We start from the raw sequence: 23,459 nt of genomic DNA on the forward strand, positions 1-23,459 counted from the left end.
TGACAGAGTGCCAACCCTACTCTGGTCTGAATTCTTGTCACTCCTGAACAATGAGATGTCCTATAATTTTGCAGAATGTTTTAAATGAGGGAACAGACATGTTTTTAACACATCAAAGCCAAATAAGGGGTAGCTCGGGCAAGAAGTCCATGCCTTTTCATCTCAGAGGCTGGGAGGATGGCTGCAGGCTCCAGTTGCCTTTCCCCTCCTCCTGCTCTGGGAAGGCCTGGTAGCGGGAGGCAGGAGGGTCTGCCCATCTTTAGCTCAGGGCTGTGCAGTCCGCCCAACGCACAAATGCCCGCAATGAAGAAGACGTCCACCAGGGGGCGCAATGAGATGCACAAAGCAAAGAGCCTGGGTCTGACTAGAAGAGAAAGTCAATCTGGTGGCTACAGTTGGAAGGAGAGGAGAAAACATATTTTAATTTTTCAGGCCTTGTTGCTTCTTCCTCTTTTTTTTTTTCCCCCTTGCCTTCCACCGAGTTTCCATGAGCGGAGTCAGCTTTTGTCTATAGGACTCAGGATAAGACCTTGTTTGCAGAGCTGGGTGATCTGGAGATGGACTCAGCCAATCTTTTTGGTTTGATGCCAAGGTCTGGCTGGAGCAGCCCTGATGCCTGTGGACACTGTCCCTCCTCCTATGAAGTCAGGAAGCTCTGAGGGTCAGTCTAAGGAGACCATTCCAGAACATCTCAAGCAAGGGTAAGGTTTCTGGCATTAACGTGCAGGCTCCTGAGGAGACACCACTCGATCGGACTTCAGGGGAAACGTGATGTCTTCAGACCTTTGAAGGATTCTCAGGGGAAAGAGGACCCTTTCTTGCTTAGTGGAGGTTTCACTTTAATAAAAGTAAAACTTTTCTATTAATTAGAGCCTTTCACGAAATTGTCCTTCACTAGAATTGTGCATAGGATCTCCTTGGGAATGTTTTTTCCCCCAAAGATACAATACTTGGGCTCACCGTTTAGAGTCTAACTCAGTATTTTGTGGTAGGACCAAGAAACATGTTGTGACAAAGATCCCAAGAAGATTTTGATGTCCAACATGGTTAAGAACCATTTTTTTAACGGCTCCCCACTGCCACCGCATAAAGTTCCGACTCCTTAGCCTAGGGTTCGAAGTTCCTCAAGATTTGACCCGAGTTCCCTTCAAGTCTCACCCTCCCACATTCTTCTTGAACACTTGGTTCCTTCCTATAGAATGGGGTGGTAATACTTCCCTAATAACGTTGCTTAAAGGATTAGAAATAGGGGCACTAACATGGAGTGGGCTCTCTGGTGCTCAACAGACAGTGTTACAGCAGGTCTTCAATAAATGTTCATCAAATTGAATGAAGAAACAACGGAGAGAGCTCCTTCAAAAATGAATGAGTGAACTTTTGCATTAAACAGAGGCCAGATGACCATGCCTTAGGGAAGCCGAGGAGGAATCCTCATGGCTAGACTGTTTCCGAATCGAACGCGTTTTCTTTAGGTGAGTTTTCTTCTTCTGAGTGTCATTGCTTTAGAGGCACAGTCAGCCTTAGGACTCGCAGTGGGTGAGGGCAATGGGGAAGGGAAGTTTAAAATCTTGTAAAAGAATTCCGGTTTTGACCAAGAGGCTAAAGCAATCTAGAGCACACGGGCATGGGGTCTCTGGCTCCTCCATCCTTTGAAGACTTTTCAAGGTTTTGATCATTTGAATTGCTGTGGAATAGCGTCAGAGCAGAGGAGACGTTACAGGCAATAGTAGCCTTTTCTGGTTTGACTGACGGGAGGGGACAGGCTAGTCCAGCATCTCCCGAACTGCGAATCGAGTTCTGTGGGATGCAGGTGAGGGTCCCCAACACTCATAAAGAGCTCCCTGGCCCACTGAGGCTGGAAACACGAGGGGGAAGCCAGTTAAACAGATTTTTAATTTTGTTTTTAATTGAAAGAATTGCCAGAGTCTTTAAAAGGTGGGTTAATTGTCGTGAGTCTCCTAGAGGGGGACAAGGGAGCGTATTTCCCAAGTTTATTTAACCATGGTATTTGGTTTTTTTTCAGTGTCTTAGGGGATCAGGATTCTCAGGGACACACTTAGGGAAACGCTGATATGATGGTTTGGGCAGGAATTCTTAACTCTGTCTGTACTGTAGGGTCTCTTGTGGCACTTCATTAAAAAAAAAAATTTCTGGATTCTACCCCAGAATCTCCAAGAGAAGGACCATTGCAACTGTATGTTCCCAAAGGCTCTGCTGGAGAGTCTGCCATGCAGCCAGCGTGGACGAGCACCGCATTAAGAGAATGGGAGGGCCAAGGTTCGAGTCTAGACGTCACAGTTAGTCACTCCATTAATTACACTTGGAAAGTGACTTAATCTGGTTGTCTCAGTTTCTCATCCATAAAATAGGGAATCGTACTGACTCACCAGCATATTTTTAGGTCCAAAAGAGTAAAGGAAGTAATAAAGAACAACAATTAGCATGTAGCAGGTGCTATTTCCAATGTGTAATCCTCAGCAGCTTCAACGTAAATAAAAATAGTAAAATTCTTTGCTTTCTCGACCTTTTAGGCTCCTGTGCCAACAACGTTTGCCCTTCTCCAACAAGAATGAAATAATTTTGAATTCTTACATCTGTGATATGCCTGTGGCATTGTGACCTTTATTGTCCTTAGAGCAATGTTCTGAAAGATAGTGTCAGACCATTAACAAAAGTGAGTCTTTTAGCAATAACATCCATGGCTTCTGAAAAATAGTTCCCTATCCTTCAAATTGTATATAATCTCCATTTTCCAAGAGATTATCTAAGCCAGCCCAAGAAACTGAAATCTGGTTTCAGAGCATAAAGGAAATAATGTCATCATGAGTTTGCATTATACACTCTGTGGAGGTCCAACATTTGGCTGGCAGCAGCTGTCCATGCTCTTCTGTTGAAGCAGAGTTCTCTAAAATATAAACTTCAAAGGTGGTTCTATTTCTATAAGGGCAGATATAATGGGATTTTTATAGGCATTCCAACATTTGATGTCTTCATGCTCCCTTTCCTTTTTAATAATCCCTTCAGTGTCTTATTCTATTAAAAAGATTTTTGTTGTCATTGTGGTAAAAGAAAAAAATTTTATTGCTATTTTTATGACTATAAAAATAATGTATGTTCATTTTGGAAAATTTGGAGAAATCAGAAAAGTAGTATATATAGAGAAACTTAAATTGCCCTTGGCCCGTGCATTGGTGGCATTAATCTTCAGTGTCCTTCCTGTGTATGTGTGATTTTGTATCTGCTTTTGCCCCTTAATGCCACTTGGTGTGTGAACGCCATCAAATAGATTTTTTAAATTTAGTATGGTGAATGTGCGTGTGTGTGTGTGTTATGACAGCTCCCCTGGAGGGAGCAACGTATGTTTGAATTTGACTCTGGCCCAGAAAGGTGCTTTTGTGTATGAATGAAATGGTATAGATAATTCTAGTCTTATACATGGATGCAATTCCAAAGTTCATTTGTAAGTCAGTAGTTTGGAACTTGGAACACATTTTCTCATAAATGAAACGTTCTACACAGCGGAGAGAGGCCCAGGCCAGCCCGCGAGGGCCTGTGTAACTCATCCTGCACCTGAAGGAAGGCTGTTGTGAACTCTAGAGAACAATGTTTCCATGGGAACACGTCCTCAGAGTCCTGCTGTTTAATGATGAGAACCACCGGCTCTAAAATTCTAACTCGTCTCCTAAATCACTTCCTCCTTTTTCCTTTAATAAATTACCAAAAAGAAGAGCTATTCATACCACAAATTATTTCTCGAATATATTAGGTTAAAATAATATTTTTTCTCTGCTTGTTTTATGCACTTTGCAACTTTAGAAAAGGATCCACATAACAAGGGAAAGCGTTTCTTTAAACATTCTTGCCCTGCTCCAAACTTGGTTTCTTGTCATGACCCTCCCTGGCTCCCTTTGCATGCCACAGCCCGGTCAGCTGGCTGCAGAGAGGCAACTGTCACTGTCCTTACGTTTGTCTTTACATCAAAATCGTATACTTTTTTTTTTTTTAACCTTATCTTTACCTTTCACTGAAGTTTGTAAAACTTGCCTTATAATTTAATAGGAATCTGGAATAACTAAGTAATGAAACATATTCTAGGTCACACTGACCACAGGAATCAGAAACGTTTCAACTATACTGTACACAGATTATGCTAGAAGTTGTATAAATATATCACAGAATCATAGGGCTGGAAAGAACCTTAAAAGATTGTCTAGTCTATTCCTTGGCTCCCAGACAAGCCGATCATTCCAAAGAGATGAGCACCAACCTCTGTTTTAGAGGAGAAGGATGCCTTGTTCTTAACCCTTCCAGATCTAACAATTTATATACTGTTAGTAAGTTATCGTTAATTTTTCATCTAAATCTTTCTCTTGACAGTTACAACTGTATTTTAATTTCTCATGTTTGCTTCTCATCGAAAACAAAGTAGGTTTGTCCGTGTAAAATCCTAGTGTATTTAAATATTATATTTGTGCTCTCTCGTCTAGGACATTCCGGAAATCTCAGTGTCTAATGCTTTAGTTACCTTTGCCCTCCTCCTCTGGGCTGTTTGTACCCCTTTCAACAGTGGGAACTAAAAACCAGCTACTGTGTTTTATGAGGTGTCTGAGAATGGAGCATAGTTTCCACACATAGGAATATTTGAGAATAATCTGATAAGCAGACCCAAAGACTTCGACTCAAGGAAAACCAAATTTAACAATTATAATAAAATTGCAATAACATAGGCTATTTATTTATAGTCACTTTCTTTCAGGTGATGAAAAGAGCATAGCCAGCCTAAACATATTAGCTCTTCAATCAAGTAAGGAAATCAAAGAGAAGCTACCCCTATTAAAGTTATCCATACAATGTGGTATGCTTGAATGTTCCCAAGTATAGTGTTTCTATTGGGAGCCTTCTACACAACCTTCAGCGTTCAAAATAGGTTTTGCTAATTGGTAATGACTATTTAGACTTGATGCTCAGAGGCTCTGTAATGAAAGTTTTCAAAGGAATGGACATTTTGGTCCTTATTCTGTGGAAGATGCTAAACTTGCTGGCTTTATAGCAAGTACTACTGTTGGCTATGGTCTTCTCTCAAAACAGTCCTACCATTTCCCAACATAAAAGAGAAAGACAGACTACTGTAAATTCCCTGAGTTTGTAAGGTTCTGAATGCCTCAAAGGTGAGGACTGTATCAGAAAGCAGTGGACACGGGTGGAAATTTCCATCATTATGACCTCAACCTGATAGTAAACCATGTGTCTTGTTTATTCCCCATTCTTCTGTGCTCCCTGGGTGATATGATGGTTCCTTTTATGTGTCAACTTGACTGGCTACGAGGTTCCCAGATGAAGCATTATTTCTGGGTGGTCTGTGAGGGTGTTTCAGGATGAGATGAGCATTTGAACCAGTGGATTCAGTAAAGTAGATGGCCCTCCATGTGTGACTGGGCATCGGCCAATCCCTTGAGGGCCTAACAGAACAGAAGGTGGAGGCATTTGCCCCTTTTTTCCTGCCTCCCTGATTAAGCTGGGACTTCTCAACTTATCCTCCCCTGCCCTTGGACTGGGATTCATATCATGGGCTCTCCTTGGACTAGGACTGAACTACGAAATGGCTTTCCTGGGTCTCCAGCTTGCAGATGGCAGATGGTGGGATGTAGCTGCCATTATTGCATGAACCAATTCCTCACAATAAATCTCCTTTCATAGATAGATATATATGGAGAGATAGAGAGATGGAGAGATAAAGATACATCTCTCTCCATCCTACTGGTTCTGTGCTCTGGAGAACCCTGACTTATACGGATGGCTACTCATTCATCTTAAGTATCTGAGGGGACAGAAGCAACTTTCTGAGACCGGGCCAACAAACTCGACCCTGTAAATGACCGTGAAAGCACCAGGCCTAACTTCTCTACATTAGCAAAGCAATGGAGACTGTCGACCCTACGTTTACATAAGCTTACAGCATAGAATCTATCTTCATAGCTTCCTGACAGAGTATGGCTCACGTGTGCCACCAACAGCATGTCCACTTGTATGGCTCCGCTATACTGGGGCAGAATTGTCCCTGGAAAATGGGGTAATTCTTTTTGCTACCACTGAAGATGCCAAACGCTACTTTGGAAGCTCAAGATTCCTTGATTTACCACAGCAGGAAGCTCCTGGCCCCATCAATGCAAAGATTTGATGCCTGGCTCAAGAGCATCTTCTTTTTACTATAACCAGAAAGACTTAGGACATGTGTGAGAAAACACAGAGGAAGATACATTAAAATAAAGTTTTCTTATTTTTGCTGTCAGGATGGCAGCATTATTCATAGCTCAGTGGTGTAACTATGAGATTTATGCATTGCTAATGTAGCTAAATAGACAATGACAGGTGTACGCTGTCCTTCATCCCTTCAGGCAAACTTCCTGGTTGAAAGACTTCCTTCAGAACTTTTCACTTAAATTTCCTTCCACCCTCTGGCAAAAGTACGGGATGAAATTGCAACCCTGGTATTCACCCATTAGGGGTTTGAAGGATGTCCTGTAAGGCACGCACTAGTCACACAAAGGAATTGAGGCAAAGGACAATTTAACCCTGGCCAAGTCAACTTACTTGTTCATTTTTAGTAAGCCTGGTTTTGTTGTGAATGTCTGACGTGACCAAATTGAATCCGTGCTTCTCCGACAAGATTCTCAGAAGCAAGACCACAGTACGACTCCCACACTTGCCTACTCTGTTGTATACCACCTGGCTCGGGAAAGGGAGAACCTGGGAAGAAAAGAGAGAGCAAATATGAGACTTTTAGGTTAAAATCCTCCTGATTCTTCCCTCAATTTCAGAACAATAAATGTCTGATCCATCTAAATGAGAAGGGTCCATATCAAGTTAATGAGAGAACAGTAGTGATGAAATCCTATCTATCTTCATAGTAAAACTGGAGAAAAATGCTGGATCCACTATCTCCCCATCTGCACTGACACTGAAAACTGACAAAATTTCAAGCCATCTATAAGACTGATTGTGAAGTTGTTTTTGTTTCTTTTTAGGAACAAAATATATAAATAGGTGCTTTAATGATAATATTCCTTTGCAAGTTATACTATGCTTATTAGAACTTAATTTGCAGCGTTCAAGGAAAAATATAGTAATTTTTAAAATTGAGACATAATTTACATCCCATAAAATTTATCCTTTTAAAGTGTATAGTTCAGCGGTTTTTAGTATATTCACAAAGTTGTGCAACCATCACCACTATCTAATTCCACAACGTTTTCATCATCCCCCAAAGAAACTCCATACCCATTAGCAGTCACTTTCCATTTTTCTCACTATCTCAGTCCCTTGAAATCATTTATCTACTTTCTGTTTCTATGGTTTTGTTTATAGCCTTCTAGACATCTCATATAAATGGAATCATAAACTATGTGGCCTTTTGTGTCTGGCTTCTTTCACTAAGCATAATGTTTTCAAGGTTCATCCATGTTGTAGCGTGAATCAGTACTTGGTTCCTTTATATGGCTGAATAATATTACACTGTATGGATATACCATATTTTGTTTATACATTCATCAGTTGATGAGCATTTGGACTGTTGCCACTTTGGGGTTCCTACGGATAATGCTGCTGTGAACATTCGTGTATAAGTTTTTGTGTGGACATATGTTTTCGATTCACCTTATCCTAGGAGGGGAATTGCTGCATCATATGGTAACTCTATGTTTACTTTTTTGAAGAACTGCCAAAGTGTTTGGAATACAGCTGCACCATTTTATATTCCCACCACAATGTATGAGAGTTCCAGTTTCTCTACATCCTTGCCAACACTTGTTAACGCCTGTTTTATTTTTGTTTTGTTTTGTTGATTATAGCCATCCTGATGGGTATGAAACGTCACCTCATTGTGGTTTTGATTTGCATTTCCCTGATGACCAATGATGTTAAGCATATTTCATGTGCTTATTGGCCATTCGTAGGTTTTCTTTGGAGAAGTGTCTATTCAAATCCTCTGCCCGTTTTAAAATTGGGTTGTCTTTTTATTGTTGAGTTTTAAGATTTTAAGATTTCCAAATTTATTCTGGATTTGCAAATACATGATCTACAGATATTTTCTCCCATTCTATGGGTGTCTTTTTACTACCTTGATAGTGTCCTTTGAAGCACAAAGTTTTGAATTTTTATGGAGCCCAATTTATCTAATTTTTCTTTGGTTGCATGTGCTTTTGTTATCATATCTAACAAACCACTGCCAAATCCAAAGGCACAAAAATATACGCTTATGTTTTCTCCTCTGAGTGTTATAGTTTTAGTGCTAACGTTTAAGTCTTTGATTCATTTTGAGTTAATTTTATGTATGGTGTGAACGAGTGATCTAACTTCATTCTCTTGTATGTGAATGTCCGTTATTCCCAGCGCCACTTATTGAAAAGACTACTCTTTTCCATTTAACTGTTTAGCACCTTTGTTGAAAATCCACTAACCATAATTGTATGGGTTTGTTTCTGGACTCAATTCTATCCCATTGGTCTATATGTTTATCCTTATACCAGTACCACATAGAGTCTTGATACTATATAGCTTTAAGTTTTGAAATCCGAAAGGGCGAACCCCTCCAATTTTGTTCTTCTTTTTCAAGATTGTTTTGGCTGTTCTGGGCCCCTTGCATTTCCATATGAATTTTAGGAAAGCTTGTCAATTTCTGCATAAAAGGCCATGAGACTTTTTGATAGGGACTGAGTCTATAGATCCATCTGGGGGCTGCTGCCATCTTAATAATATTAAGACTTCCAATCCACGAACACGAGATGGCTCTCCATGTATTTAGTTCTCCTTTGTTTCACTGATGTTTTGTAGTTTCCAGGGCACACGTCTTACACTCCTTTTATTCTCTTTTTTTTTGAGGAAGATTGGCTCTGAGCTAACATCTGTGCCAATCTTCCTGTATTTTATGTGGGAGGCTGCCACAGCATGGCTTGAGGAGCGATGCTAGGTCCATGCCCAGGATCCGAACCTGCGAATCCTGGGCCACCGAAGCAGAGTGTGTGAACTTAACCACTATGCCACTGGGCTGGCCCCTCTTTTTATTCTTTTTGATGTGTTATAGATAGAATTCTTTTCTTAATTTCATTTTTGGATTGACTGTTCCTTGATAGAAAGGCAACTGATGTTTGAGTATTGATCTTGTTTTCTGCAGTTTTGCTGAACTCATTTATTAGCTCTAATAGCTTTTTTATGTGTGAATTCTTTAGAATTTTCTAATACAAGATCATGTCATCAGCTAACAGAGATAGTTTTACTTCTGCCTTTCCGATATGGATGCCTTTTATATCTTTTTCTGTTCTAATTTCCCAGTTATAATGATTTTGATAGCCCAAGAAGCCATTATGAAAATCATCTGATTAAATATTTATATCCCCAATAAAGATATTATTTCAATATTGAATGCTCAGTATTGAGCAAGAACTGACAAATGATAATCAAAAGATTCCTTCATTGGACATACACTCTCAACAGAAGGCTATAAACAGGCCCAAAGCTAAAGAACATAGTACAATATAAGCATAAATATAGCCTAGACTTGCCTATGGTACGTAATTTGAGTTTTGGCCTTTGTAATTACAGGTTTACTCATTTTCCTGAAACGTTTTATATGCAGAGTAGCATTTCATAAATTTGGGCTTAATGGCTAATTGTCGTTGGAGTAAAACATGATATCTCTATGACTCACTTAGCAACCAGTCATGTATCTTTTGGATGTAATTCTTCCGGAATGTGTTTTCTTTAATGAGCAATACCTTGTTTCTGGGGGGCCAGTCCATACCTTCTCTTGTGTCCCACAGTGCCCAGAACATGCCTTGTATGCATGGGGCCTCAGCAGACAGAGACTGGTTCCCTGCAGCTCTGAGGAATTTAATGTGCTGTTTAACACTAATTAACACAGTGATTCTGCTAAAACGTGAGACCAGGAGAATCTTCACATATAGCTGGTCTTTCTAACCAAATGCTAATAAAAGGCATCAGGGTACAAAGTCAGCCATTATAAGAGGTCATTTGACTTATGGCTTAATCAATGAGTTTTCAAAAAGTCTGTTCTCTGGCAATGATGTCTGTTCTCTGGCAATGGGTGCAGAAGTTCGGATATTCAGATAAATCATTTAGCTCTTAGTTATGAGGTTACAACCCAGAGAGGTTAAACCAGGCTTCCTGTTTAATGTGATGATATTAATAGTGTTTGTAAGTTGGACTTTCCATAATAAAATAAGCTGGAGTATGGTCTATGATTGTGACACGGCTGCCAACATAAACACAAATGTTAATTTCTTTGGAGAAATAAGCTTCTCAAGAATTGGGGTGAATGCCCTTTTCCTTTTCTTTTAGCACAGCATAGAACAAGGGAGAATTTGTTATGACTGAACTGATAATCTAGACGATGGGAGTTATCACGTTTGTAAGCACTTTATTCCAGAGTGCAGGTATATCTTCGAAGATTTAAATGGAGAACTGAGGCACGCACTTAGAAACCTTGGGGGGGGCACTTAATTTCTCCTGCCTTCCTTGGGTAATCAACATGGTAGCAGACGTAGTATTTATTTATCCCATTTTGCTAATAACTAAAGATGTTATTTACCTTTAGGTTACTGGTTAGTGAGTTTTTAAAAATGTGTCCATTCCAATTCTTTCATGAGTCTTGTGGGAAGCTCCCAAATAATGGTTATAAATATTTGTTGTTTAAAAAGAACACATATATAAAAAGAAAAATTGCTGTATCATTCCTGCAGCTCTATCTACAATAATATTTGAAAAGAAAGGAGAGCTTAACATCTCCACTGTGGCTCTGTTTTTACCATTTCTTTAGACACCAATATACAACTACAGGGTATGAACATGGAGCTAGGAAATCTGTTTTCAGATAAAGCTTCCAGAATCATCTTGTGAATTTTAAAGACACAGAATTTATCATCACAAACGTAAACCTCTCTCAAAATTAGGGTGGAGCTTTTAAATCATTTTCTAAACGAACCTACGTAACGCACTGAAAATTGGCAAATTTAGGCAGGCTAAGTCAATGTGTTGATGTTGGATATGGTGTTAAAATTAACAACAGCAACAAATTGATTCATCCCTGCTTTTGGTAGAACTATAGATTTGTTCCTGAAAGTCTGCTTTAAAAATCACTGTCATCTTTTATTTAAAGCGTACTTTCTGGAAAGATGGTGAAAAACAGACTGATTTTTACAGAGGGCTGACCCTTACTGTGTCCTAGGCTCTCTGCCATGTGAACTCTTCTAAGCCTTGTAAGAATACTGAATCAAATAGCATCACTGTCTTCACTCTAGCTGTGCATTTCTCTGGGAGTTTAAGTTATCAAATAGGGCAAGCATCATTACTACCCAAGTGACTCCCCTTCATGCCTCGCTCTCCTCCATAGATCCTAGATTCATAAAACAACAGAGTTTGAGATCTAGAAGTAATCTGGAATAATCCATCCATTCCAGTCCCCTCGCCACCCCGGCAGTGCCACCCTCTATGGCCCTGACCCCCAGCCCAATCTGTGTTTGACTTGGCTGGAGCTTTCCTTTATGTTGTCTTTTCGTCCTCTCAAGTACCCTGTGACATAGATATTATGACTATCTTTGGATGAGTAAACTGAGGCCCAGAGAGATAATTTGGTATTTTCAAGGTCACAAAGCTAAAATGTAGTACATAACAACTAGCCTACAGCTTTCCTGACCCCTAAGACAACACTCTAATATACTATAACACCAAAGGGTGAAAATGATTTTCAGTTCGATTTCTGCAACACACATACTATTTCTTTTTTTAGGTCTTGAATGTGTCCAATCTCATTAAATGCTATTTTTCAGCAGTCAACCATCACAACCAGTATCATCAGCCATTACTCATCCATTACCCAAGTGCCCAGAAGGCTCAGGTGGAACCAACACGAGTCGATCAGCCTCTCTTTCTCCTACCTGAGGATGCATTCTAGAAGCTAGTGTAAGCCCAGAGTGTCAAAGCAGCAAATGGAAGAAGAAGAATAGAAGGATGTAGTTTTCCCCTCACTCCCTCCCCTAATTGATCACAGGCAATCTCAGCTGCCTCCAACACTGTGGACCGCTTCCACCAGGAAAGGGAAAAACAGGAAGCAGTAAGTCACAGTAAATTATTTAAAATCCTAAATGTGCTTGAAATATTCATCAAGACAAGCAAACACCCTCAAACGATCAACTTAATGACTGTGAAAAGACCTCTTAAGGTCAACTTCGAAATCCCCATTTTCTTCAACAGATACTTGCCACTTGCCAGGCAGAAAGCTACAGCCCAACTTTAACCTTTCTATTACCATTTGCACACAAATTTCAAATACTTACTCTTTCTCTGGGTGTCCCATAAATAAGTCCACACCAAAAGCCCTCACGATCCCCCCCGCCCAAATGATTCTTCATTCCTGGCAACTATGGTTATGTGAATGTTATGTCTGTGGTTTCTATTTTATGGCCAACTTGTAAAAGTGAAGGGAGCTCCAAAATATTTCACTCTATGAATTATATATTTTTATGTTGCCTGCCTTGTAAGTTCTGCAAATGCCACAAATCCCCAGGGCCTGACAGGCTTGTGTGGAGCACGCCAAACAAACAGAAATCTTTCCAAAATCCTGAGCACAAGAGTAACTACCACCAGATTACATCTACCATTTCAATAGCTTAGCCCAAATCTGAAAGGGGGAGGGAACCGAAGACTTTCTAGGTAAAACGCAAACTTGATCTGGACCAAGACTTTCATAGTCTATGATTAGAGGACTCTCCGGGGACCTGTCTTGTTGGAAGGATTACATCAGTCCTGCTTTTAAGTTTTTGCAAAGTGATATTTAACGTAGTATGTTACAATCTGTGGTTCCCAAATGGCTGTGTATTCCAATTACCTATGGAACTTTAAAAACTACGATTTCTGGGCCTCCTCTAAGACTAACTGAAACACAAAGTCTAGGATGAGGGTAAGAGGTCCAGCTCTCAAGAGCTCCCTGGGGCCCAGCTAGAACTAGGCCTGTTTTGAGGAACCACTATCGTGGAGGGCTCCTAGCCTTCCATGCAGCCATATGAGGGATGAGGCGGGGAGAGCCTTTCCTGCATGATGCTGGAGGGGAGTGTGGGTGAAAGGCACTGTTGTGTCTTCCCTGGGTCTCCTGATGGCCTCCCACCCATAGTTACAAGTCATGATTAACCTGACGAATATGCTCACATTACAGTAAATGCCTGCTCACCAGAATGATTAGAGAACAGGTGTCCTGGTTAACTGAAGATATAGGTTAACTGAAATTTATACCCAACACTGTCAAAGCATTAGACCCTTAGGACTAATATTATGTGGAAGATGAAATGATTTTCTCTGATGGATAAAACTGCACTTTGTGGTTTTACAGCACCTCCATTCCATGGCTACACATACCGTGGAGGGAAGAGCCACAGCCAGGGTTTCGTGAGGCTTGAACTCAGGGACATTTCTGCCACTCACTGTCCGTATGACTTCGTGCAGTTCAATCCATTCCACGAATCCTTAAAGTTTCCTAGGATGCTATGGTGCTGGGAGCCAGTCATGTCCCAGCCCTGAGCCTCAGCTTTCTCCTCCATAAAAGGGAAGGGCCAGGTTGTAACCCAACAAATGATGCTCTGTTCTGAAGCTATTAAATGATTAAGTTTAATCTGTATTGTTATCAAGATATAACCCCGAAATGCCTTAAAAATTAACACTAGAGTTTAACCTTTTTTCCCTGTCAAATATATTCATAACAGAAACAGAGAAGAAAAAGTTCCAGTAATTTGTGCTGATGGCATGGGTTCCAGCAACCTGGGCATTCATGGTTCTCTTCCAGAACCTTCGGCATTTCTGTACATGTCCCACTCTTGTTTGGGCTTGTTGTGTAATAAATCTACCTTTATGCTCCTCTTTTGTTTCTCCTCCTTCCACAGTTTTAATCTCTTGGAGCTCTCTGTTTTTTTAAGACCATCACAAACACCAAAGCCTGCACCGGACTCAGCCTTCCAGCACTGCTTTCCAGAAACCAGTAGTGATTCTCGCTGGCTTTTGCCCATCATGCCATTCTAAGTCTTCTGACACATGCATCTCTGTTTTCTAATTGCCATCAACTCTCCAGACCCCTGGGCTCATTTCCTCCATTCTAGAGGAGGACACATATAGGATCCATTAAAGAACTCTGTTTCCCTCACTGCCACACCTCCTGAGCAGAAAGCTTTTCCTATGCACGACGCTCAAGTGACACTCCTGTATCTTCTAATTATTCACACCCCATCTTCTCCCACAAGCCTTGTCAAATCTGAACCTTATGCTGTCTCCTTTTTCTCCTCTCCCTACCTGAAACAATTGCATGTCTAATGTTATCTATAGAAAGACAGATGTATATAGAAAGACAGCTATAAAGCCTTTACAGATCCATCTGTTTTATTCCTCTAATAGACTGGGTCTATCTGGTATGTGCATAGTGGATAATTAATAAATATCTGTCTATTAAATAGACTGTTGGGATGAAAATACTATTAAATGTTGTTTAAGGACAAATCCTGTCATATTCATTGTTTAAAGGATGCTCTTTTGATTGTCTCCTAAAACTTTAAAGAAAGCTTATCAATTTTTCCTTAAACTCATATTTTGAAACACTCTTATATTGCTATATTACATAAGAAAAATTATGGCGAAGTGGAGCATGTTCCCTGGACTGAAAGTCAAGAGACTCGGGCTTTCCCCTTGGCCAAACTAGTTGAGTGACCTTGAACAACTGACCTTGAGCAACTTCTCTGGGTCAAAGCTTCCTCAGGGGTAAACTGGGGGTACTGAACTGAGCCTGATGATTCCAAGGCTCCTTTCTGTTCACGTGCCATGATGTTAAGGCAGGGCTACGCAACACTTACCAGTGCTCAGGGGGTTATCTGAGCGGCATCCTGCACTTCTAAATATTCATTCCATTCTGGTCCATCTAATGTCCCTATCTCCATCATGTACAACATCATTACACTTTGCCCAGGAATGTAATACCCTGCATACTGTAACGGAATCCTCATACAAAGAAGCAATTTTCACAGGGAGCCAGAAGTAATTTTTGGATGTTATGATTAAACTATCAAAGTTGAACTTTGAAGAATTCTTCAAAAAAAAAAAAATGACTTCCAGTTTGATGAAAACTCAAATTGCAGGTGACCTTGGGTGAATGTTCTCAATACCATGCACAAAAGATGAATACTTTCAGACTTCAAATTGACAGATGCAAAGAAAAATATACATATTAAGAAAAGGCAGATTCACTTTTAATTCTGCAGCATTCTTCATGCTCCTTTCTCTGGTCAGTAAACAAATCACAGACCAAAACAAGTCCATAATCTGCAGATCTCATTACCACCATACGTTACGGTTTCTAAAATTCAAATCTCAGTTTGGTCCACAGAAAACTGAGTCCATGGAATACTCATTATGCTTGACAGAAAAGAGAAATGAAGTCCAAAGGCCACGTATATGAAATCTGAGCAGAATGCAGAAGTTTGAGGCTAAACTGTCCTGAAAGACCATTTCAAAGTGTTTACATAGGACTTGGTCTTCCTTCCACGTGCGTGCAGTAGCCCTACTAAACTTGGGCTTGCCATCTCTCTCCACTCTTCCAAGAGCCCTTTAGACCTTTTCTACGGCTTTCATAATCAAAATGAAATGGAAAAACCCATTGTGAATGTGGCACTATAGCCTAACCCTCACCTTCCTGTGTACGTGTGTGTAGATGCGTGTGTACACACCTTATGTGTTTTGTTGAGCTTAAAGGCACTACAAGTAATATTGTTGTAGTAAATCTGGATCAATTACAGCCATTTCTGGCACTTTCTTACATGCCATGTATTTGGTGATCCTAAAGCCCTTATTAAACCAACCTCTAGGAATGAGAGTCACGGATTTCCCAGCAAGAACAGAGAAGGACTCAGGGTCCTCAAATTAGTTCTAGATCTGGAGTTGCTCCATTTTGAGTATGTCAACTGAACTGAATTTTTACATTAACTTTTGGACCAGAATATGGAATTATGCAGATGCTTTTAGTTAGATCATCTTTCCACTGGACCCACACACTAGTTTAACTCTCCAGTCACATCTAGGACATATTTTCTCTTAATCACACCTATCTCCAAATAAAAACATGCATAGACACACCAGTTTATATAGATTCTAAGATTTAAGAGTCTGCTTAAAGTTAAGCTTTATTTCTTTATATTTGTCCTACTTTTTTTTCAGTTAAGAATTTATACTCTGAGCCCAATCTAAAAACCCATTTGTTATAACGCAATAGAGGGGAAGTGTTGATTATTGAGTGTAAGTTTCATAATTTATAGCAGGTGTCGTTGGCATGGCCAACCATTCCATTTACAATGGTCTCCTCTGGATGTTGGGGGGTGGGGGCAAGAGTCAATTATTCTCATTATGAGTTTCACGAGGGAAGACTGTCCTCATTGTGAAGAGACCGAAGGGCCTGGGGAAAAGCCACGGTCGGCTGCCAGGACGCCTCTCTCCCATCAAAGCGCTTTGTAAAGATTTTAAGACCCGAGGCTTAGACCCACTGCTTGTTGTGAATCGCATCATTATTTTCCATTTGAAATGTCTGAATCAAATTTTAGTTCGAGTCTGAATGTGTAACAAGAAACATTCTTGGATTCAAATGGTCATTGTTTAAATTCCCTGGCTGAGTTTAAGGTTTTTACAACATAATCCAAAACTTAAAATAGTACGACAAATTGGCACGGAAACGGCCCGCCACCAATCCCACCTCCTTGGATCTACGCAGAGTGGAATGTCCTCCCACACGCACGTGGGGCTGGCCACGCAACTTCCTTTGGCCAATGAGACATCAGCAACACTGCGCGCAGAGGCTTGAAAAGAGCTCGCGTACTGGGGCTGGACCGCCCTTGCCTCCGGGAGCCTCTCCCTCCACCACCATGAGAACTTTACGCTATCCTCCGGCAGGATGCGAAACCATGCGGGATACTGAAAATTCCGTGACTGAATTCAACAGATAATTATCGAGCCCTTACTGAGTGCCAGTCGTTAGGTTAGAGGCAATAAATTAATTGATTATTGTGATGATCTGATTGACTAGCCGCTAAATTCCATGGCTGTAGGGGCACAGCTGCTTTTCCTTACTATTATATCTTCAGTACCCAGCTCGATGCCTGGCACAGAGTAGATACTCAATAAATAGTCATTAAATGATTGAATACAGCAAAGGCTACGACAAGTCCCCCACCCTGGATGAACTCAGAATCTAATAAGGAACCAGACACTGGCACCGCTCGCTCTGATACCCTGTGGCAAGTGCCCTAATATGAGAACAGGAAGAAGGGGCAACGGACTTGGCCTGGGGACTCGGAAAGTTGCACAGAGAACGTGAAATTTGAGCCGGGCCTTGCTATCTCTAGAAACTGTCCAGTCTCATTTCAGTCATTCTCCCTTTGCCAGAGTACACCTTCCCGATTCTTGCTGGTTTGAATTCATAAGGAACACTCTAGCCCTCCATGCTTGATCTGGCTACGAAGCATTGACTTCTTGACATTTTTCACTTTCATGAGCATATGTGTGCATTGGACGTGGGATATGCAAGGAAACGCGCCAGGCACCATTCATCAACCCTCTGGGCTAGTGTGGCTCCTCGTGCCCACTGGGCTTAGAAAGTCAGGGCAGGGAAATTAAGGAGCTGATGCATCCGAGAACAACTGGCTTAAACATGGCTGAGAATTTCCACGATTGCATTGTGTCATAGCTCCATATATCAATAAGGATGCTTTTGTCTGCAGGTAGTGGAAAACCCAACCCAATTCAAACAATAAGGAAAATATATTCTCTTACAAATATATAAATAAAGGAAAATACATTCTCTTTCCAAACAGAAGTCCTGAGGTATGGAGGTTTTAGGATTCATTTCCTATTTTTGTTCCATCTTGCTCTGCCATGCTAGTATGTCAGTATCGTCCTCAGACTAGCTCTCCTCATGTTGCATGATGGCTGCTGCAACCTGAGCCATCACATGCAGAATGGCAAAGTCCAGGGGAAGAAGAGACTATCTTTCTTGGGTGCTTTCTTTAAGATCTGAAAATCTTACCTGGAAGGCCCTGAGAAAATTTCCCTTCATGGTTCCTCAGCTAGGTCTAAGCTACCAGCCCACATCTCAACTAACTATTAGCAAATGAAGTGAGACAACCATTATAGGCTTAAATTACTCAAGATTCACCCTTGAGCTGGGGATGGGGTTACTTTCCCTGTAGGGTAAAATTTGAGCAAAGTCAGATTTCTGCTATAGAGGAAGAGACTGTGGGGAAATGGATGTGGCTCTGCTATACCCAAGAAGTCAAAGGCCCTATTTTTCTTGATTCTTCAAACCTCCACTCAGGAAACCCCCATTCTTCAACTGCTGGAAAGGGAGTAAGAGTGGCAGGCTCGGAGAACAATTCTCAACAATGACAAGGGTCTACTCGCTGGTTTTGTCCCACATACACTCCCACAGCTCCCCTCCCCCCCAGGCACAGATTTGCTGACAGCTGGAGAAAGGAACAGAAGAAACGTTCCCCTTTTGCATAAAATGGCATCACCCACTGAAGTGAGATGGAGAATTAGCAACAAGGTGACCTTGAGCTGGAAGATTAACTCCACACAAGAATCGAGAATTCATGAGGTATTTTTAGCTAGAGATGATAATAAGAGTAATAAGGTATTTAAATTGCTCTCAGATGAAGAAATGTCATACTGTCTATGTGTCGGAGGCTTTTCACAAGAATGACTTTTCCATAAATGAGTGAATTTTGAACAAGTGTGGCAAGTAACACAGCCCCAGTCCACCAGCATGGATCGGATTGCTACCACACAAAATTGGGTTCACTTGCCTGATGCACATAAACAGCCAATTAATTACAGCATCCGCCTTTGGGAAAAGAGACCAGCTTTATTCTGCGAGATTGACCTGCAGGGAGACAGGGGGTGGTGCCCTCAGATCTGTCTCCCGAATTCAGGATTTGGGGCAAAATTTAAGAGGTTAGGGAGAACAGGCTGGCACACGGAAACACTGATGGGACAGGCTTTGATTGGCAGGCTTCACCCATTTATGGTAAAGTTTCAAACATTTATGACAGGGTTCTAAACATTTCTGATAAGATGGGGAAGGAATTTTAACACCAGCTCTTCCTGAATTAGGGACCCCTCGCTTCTGATAAGAGACTGACTTTCAAGTTCCGCTCGTGGCCCGGTCCTGTGGCTCCATGGGGCAAAGGGTCTTTGGTTCCACGGTCATTTCAGGTCAAGATTTCTGCTTCTGCACCTGCTCTGGCTATGCCACTTTGCACATTTTCTGAAAGACAGCTGTTAATCACTCTGCTAATAAGAGATGGGGTCAGTTGAACTGATCCCGGAGGGCCCGAGGTTACGTGATCACGGAGAGTCCATTTCCACAGCATGTGTCAGCTGGTTTTTATTTGTTTTCACTTGTTCCTTGGTGCAGGGTAAGCAGGTTTTTCAGAAATTTCCACCAAGACAGATGAAGTATCCCATTTCCTATAAGGAACTATTATTACATTCAGATTATCAAACACTACTAAATAAAAGAAATCATTATTCCCCAAAATACTTTTTTTAAACTGACATGAATATTTGTCATCCCTCAAGATTTCACTATCTAATAGAGAGAGAAAAAGAGGAAGACAATTTACAAAACAACTACTGTCTTTGTAGCTAAAGAGTCTGCATGGGAGGTAGTTGATTTTCCCCATAATTGTCAAGGAGTTGGACCTGAATAAGCAATAAGAAAATCTGTGTTAGAGTTTATGTTGAGCAGATAAATGTGGTAAAATAAAGGAAACTGAAGTTTGAAACGACGGGGAGAGCCACAGGTTTTAAGAGTCCTTGGCTGCTTCTCTGACTGGCGTTGTCCTGGAGCAGAGGGTGAACACCTGGCCAACGGGATGACCATGCTCCTGGGCCCGAGTCCCCATGAGGCCAGCTGTCCAGCCCACATTCCTGCAGTGCAGGCGCTCATCGTCCGCCAGGACCTCCACTCCAGGCCCCCACCAGTGACTACATCATTTTTTTTTTTTTTTGAGGAAGATTAGCCCTGAGCTTCCTCTTTTCACTGAGGAAGACTGGCCCTGAGCTAACATCCGTGCCCATCTTCCTCTACTTTATATGTGGGACCCCTACCACAGCATGGCTTGCCAAGCAGTGCCATGTCCGCACCCAAGATCCAAACCAGCAAACACTGGGCCGCCGAAGCGGAACGTGTGCACTTACCCAGTGCGCCACCGGGCGGCCCCATGCCTACATCCTTGAACAGAGACCGCTAAAGTCAATCAAGGGCTGGCTGAAGGACACGCTGCGTAAGGAAGATTGTTTGAAGGACACAGACTCCACCGTTTCTCTGGACACTCTGGATTTTTGGTCTTGGACCAGGTGGGGCTATCACAAAGCTGTCTATTGGAGTATAATTTCTTGGCCCCACTAAGAGCTCAAGAGCTGCTCTGACCAAGTGACATTTGTCATTGTGTGCTTAGTGGTCATCAAAGGACACTATGAAAAAACAGCATCCCACAATCCAGTCCTGTGTCTGTGACAGGGATGTAACTGACCACACTGTCTCCTACGTGTCTCGTTTCTTTCTCATCTCAGGGCTCTTATTTGTTGGTACTTTATACCCAGTGATCTCACTTAGGTTGTAAAACCACCCAATGCCATGAGTACACGTACTCCCATATAAAAGATGAAAAAACTAAGAACTAGAGGGATTAAATAATTTGCCCAAGGTCAATGCAGAGCTGGTATTCAACCAGAACTCATGCTCTCTAATCCACCACAGTACCTGATAACTAGTATATCTCTGCCTCCTGGAAAATGAGAACCACTTAATGGCCCCATTTTTCCGTAGGCTCCTAGGAAATTCAGAATAAAACTTGCTCAACTACAGCAACGTTTTGGAACGTATGGTGTCTCTATTTTAATTTATATTGTCCATGGCCTCATATGGTTTCATTTATATTTTAGCATTTTGTTTTATATTTTCTATAAATGGCCTCAAATGGAAGAATGAGCCACGTATCAAATAAATCCACCAACAAACAAATAGAATGCATTCCCACTATGTTGTTGCCTATTAAAACATCAGCTTGTGATTTATCTTTCTGTGCCTAGGGCCAAATACACAAGCTCATGGTAGACTAGCTGTAAGCCTGACTCAGTTTACAGTAGTTTATTAAAATTGACAGTTTTAGCTGTTCCTCCTTCTTTTGGCAACAGTATCTCCATTTTCTTCTAAAGCGTCCCCCTCCCCCGCTCTGTCCATGGGACTTTGCAGGGCTGCCCTCAACTCTTGCTTTAGGGGAAGGTGTGTGAACCCAGCACGGTCAGCCAGGGCATCCGTCCGCTGAACATAGTAACTAGTTAAGAGACAGGCACCCACAAGTGTGTCCAATGAGACTCCATCGCAGGATTCTGTAGGCCTACAGAAAATCAAGCTCTTTTTTTCTACTATAACTTCTGAGTGGGGTGCAGGCCTGGGCCTATAGGTGGCCATTTAACCACCAAGAGAGGACCTTCCTAAGAGTTAGGCTGCCCAAGAACTGGGAGATAAGAAGAGACCATGGCTGATGGTGCAGGTTGAGTCCCTGGATCCAGCCGTACCTGACTGAGATGCTTTAGTTATGTGGGTAAATATATTATCCCTCCCCTGAAAGATAGCCCCACATGTGTGCATGTACACACACACACACACAGGCACATCCATTTCTGTGTTTGTTTAAGCAGTCTCAGTTGGGCTTTTATTACTTACAACCTGGAGACTCCCCATCTCTGAACTAAATTCACATGGAGTCTGCATGTAGTAACTCATCCTTTGGTTAAGCACATGGCAATTTATGTCATTCTTTAATTGGTCTTGTGACTAATAACACCAACCTGACTCACCCTCTAACCCATCAGGCTTTGGGCAGCTGAGACCTCAACATATTGCTCTGATTTTTCTGCCCTTCCTTCCCTCCCTTCGCTCCTTCTCTCCTCCGTCCCTCCGTTCCCTGTGTCTCTGTCTTTCTTTCTTCCCACTGTACCTAGCCCAGTACGTAACAGGAATGCAATAACTATTGATTAATTGATCACTTATTGTTGTGTTCCGGCATTCATGTCCTCAGTGAATATTTTATTTGGAAGGTAAGTATCCAGTAGTTTTGTATTCTTGGTTGCTTTCTTTTAGCCCCACAGTCTCCTCACCTTTAACATGGAAAACCAGCTTTTCCAAACATGACTATTAGCAACTACATAAAATATTTTGAAATGATGACCATCTCTGCAGCAGATTCTGCTTGTTACCTACCTAATATTTATTCTTCCTCTCCTCCTCATAGAATCATTGTTTCATTCTAGGTAACAATATACCCAGCTAAAAATATTCACCTTCTTAGATTCATCTGAAGCTGGAGGTGGCCAAATGATCAAATTCTGGCCATTCATCCAACAAATAAGTGAGATGTAAATAGATATTGCTAAATTGGTCTTTCGAGAAATCTTTTAACAATGAATAGACTTATCTGGGATCTTTTTTCATTCTTTCACCTTCATGTTCAATTCCTTCCTCCTTCCTGGAATACAGACACAATGTCCAGAGGTGCAGCAGCCATCTTGTGACCATGAGGCAACAAGCATAAGGCTCATTCTAGAAGCTAAGATCTACAAGCTAATGAGGAAGGTGAAAGAAGCAAAGAGACAGATCTCCAATAACATCTCTGTGCCATTATATCAGACCTGGACTACTTATTGCCTGAACTAAATAAGTCTCTTCACCTGTTTAGGCCACTGTAGTTAGGTTTTCTGTAGCTTTCTGCCAAATGCATTTCTAACTGATACAGTCCTTTCCCTTTTTAAATTTTTTGATGATTTTATTAATTTTAAAAAATGGCCCCAGGTATTATTATCCTTTGAGAAAATCAAAAGGAGTCACGGTGAAAAGAGTTCCAAGTCTCAAATTGTTCCTTTTGGTCCTGCGGTACATTGACACTGTAACACCATCAGCTTAAAAATTCTGTATCTATGATCAAAATATGTCACCAGAAAAGTTCTCATAAAGCGTGCCTGCTTTCTTTCTTCAAGTGCTTTAGCTTTAAAAGTCTTTCATTTCACAGGGTGATCTCTTCTTTGGGTAGTTTATAAAATATTTATGGCTGGAAGTCAAAGGAAGATTGATAAGGAGACACATTTGTTATAAACACGTCGACCCCAGCAGCCTGTCAAATGTACTCACGGTAGTGTTTGTAATCTGCTGGGTTATGGTAAAGCATCCCTCCTGAGGATAAAGGTTTACTTAACACACACACACAAACACGCACACCCCACTGATTTGCTGAGAAATACAGCCGGAGTCCTTCCGCCTGCACGTGCCCTGCCCCCAGCTGTGGCCTGAGTGCATTTAGCACCCAGCT

At 41.4% G+C, this 23,459-nt stretch overlaps 1 protein-coding gene across 5 annotated transcripts in view; it reads right to left on the minus strand.

The window, feature by feature from the left end:
• The window catches only part of UST (uronyl 2-sulfotransferase), a 350,080-nt gene that overhangs the window by 178,301 nt on the left and 148,320 nt on the right, over nucleotides 1–23,459 (minus strand). For all 5 annotated transcript variants that reach the window (XM_023632884.2, XM_070256415.1, XM_070256413.1 and 2 more), the window contains exon 3: nucleotides 6,592–6,747. In XM_023632884.2, the coding sequence (XP_023488652.1) occupies nucleotides 6,592–6,747 (156 nt within the window). The remainder of the gene's footprint in view (nucleotides 1–6,591; nucleotides 6,748–23,459) is intronic.

Source organism: Equus caballus, chromosome 31, assembly GCF_041296265.1.
Source record: "Equus caballus isolate H_3958 breed thoroughbred chromosome 31, TB-T2T, whole genome shotgun sequence".
NCBI classification, from domain to species: domain Eukaryota; kingdom Metazoa; phylum Chordata; class Mammalia; order Perissodactyla; family Equidae; genus Equus; species Equus caballus.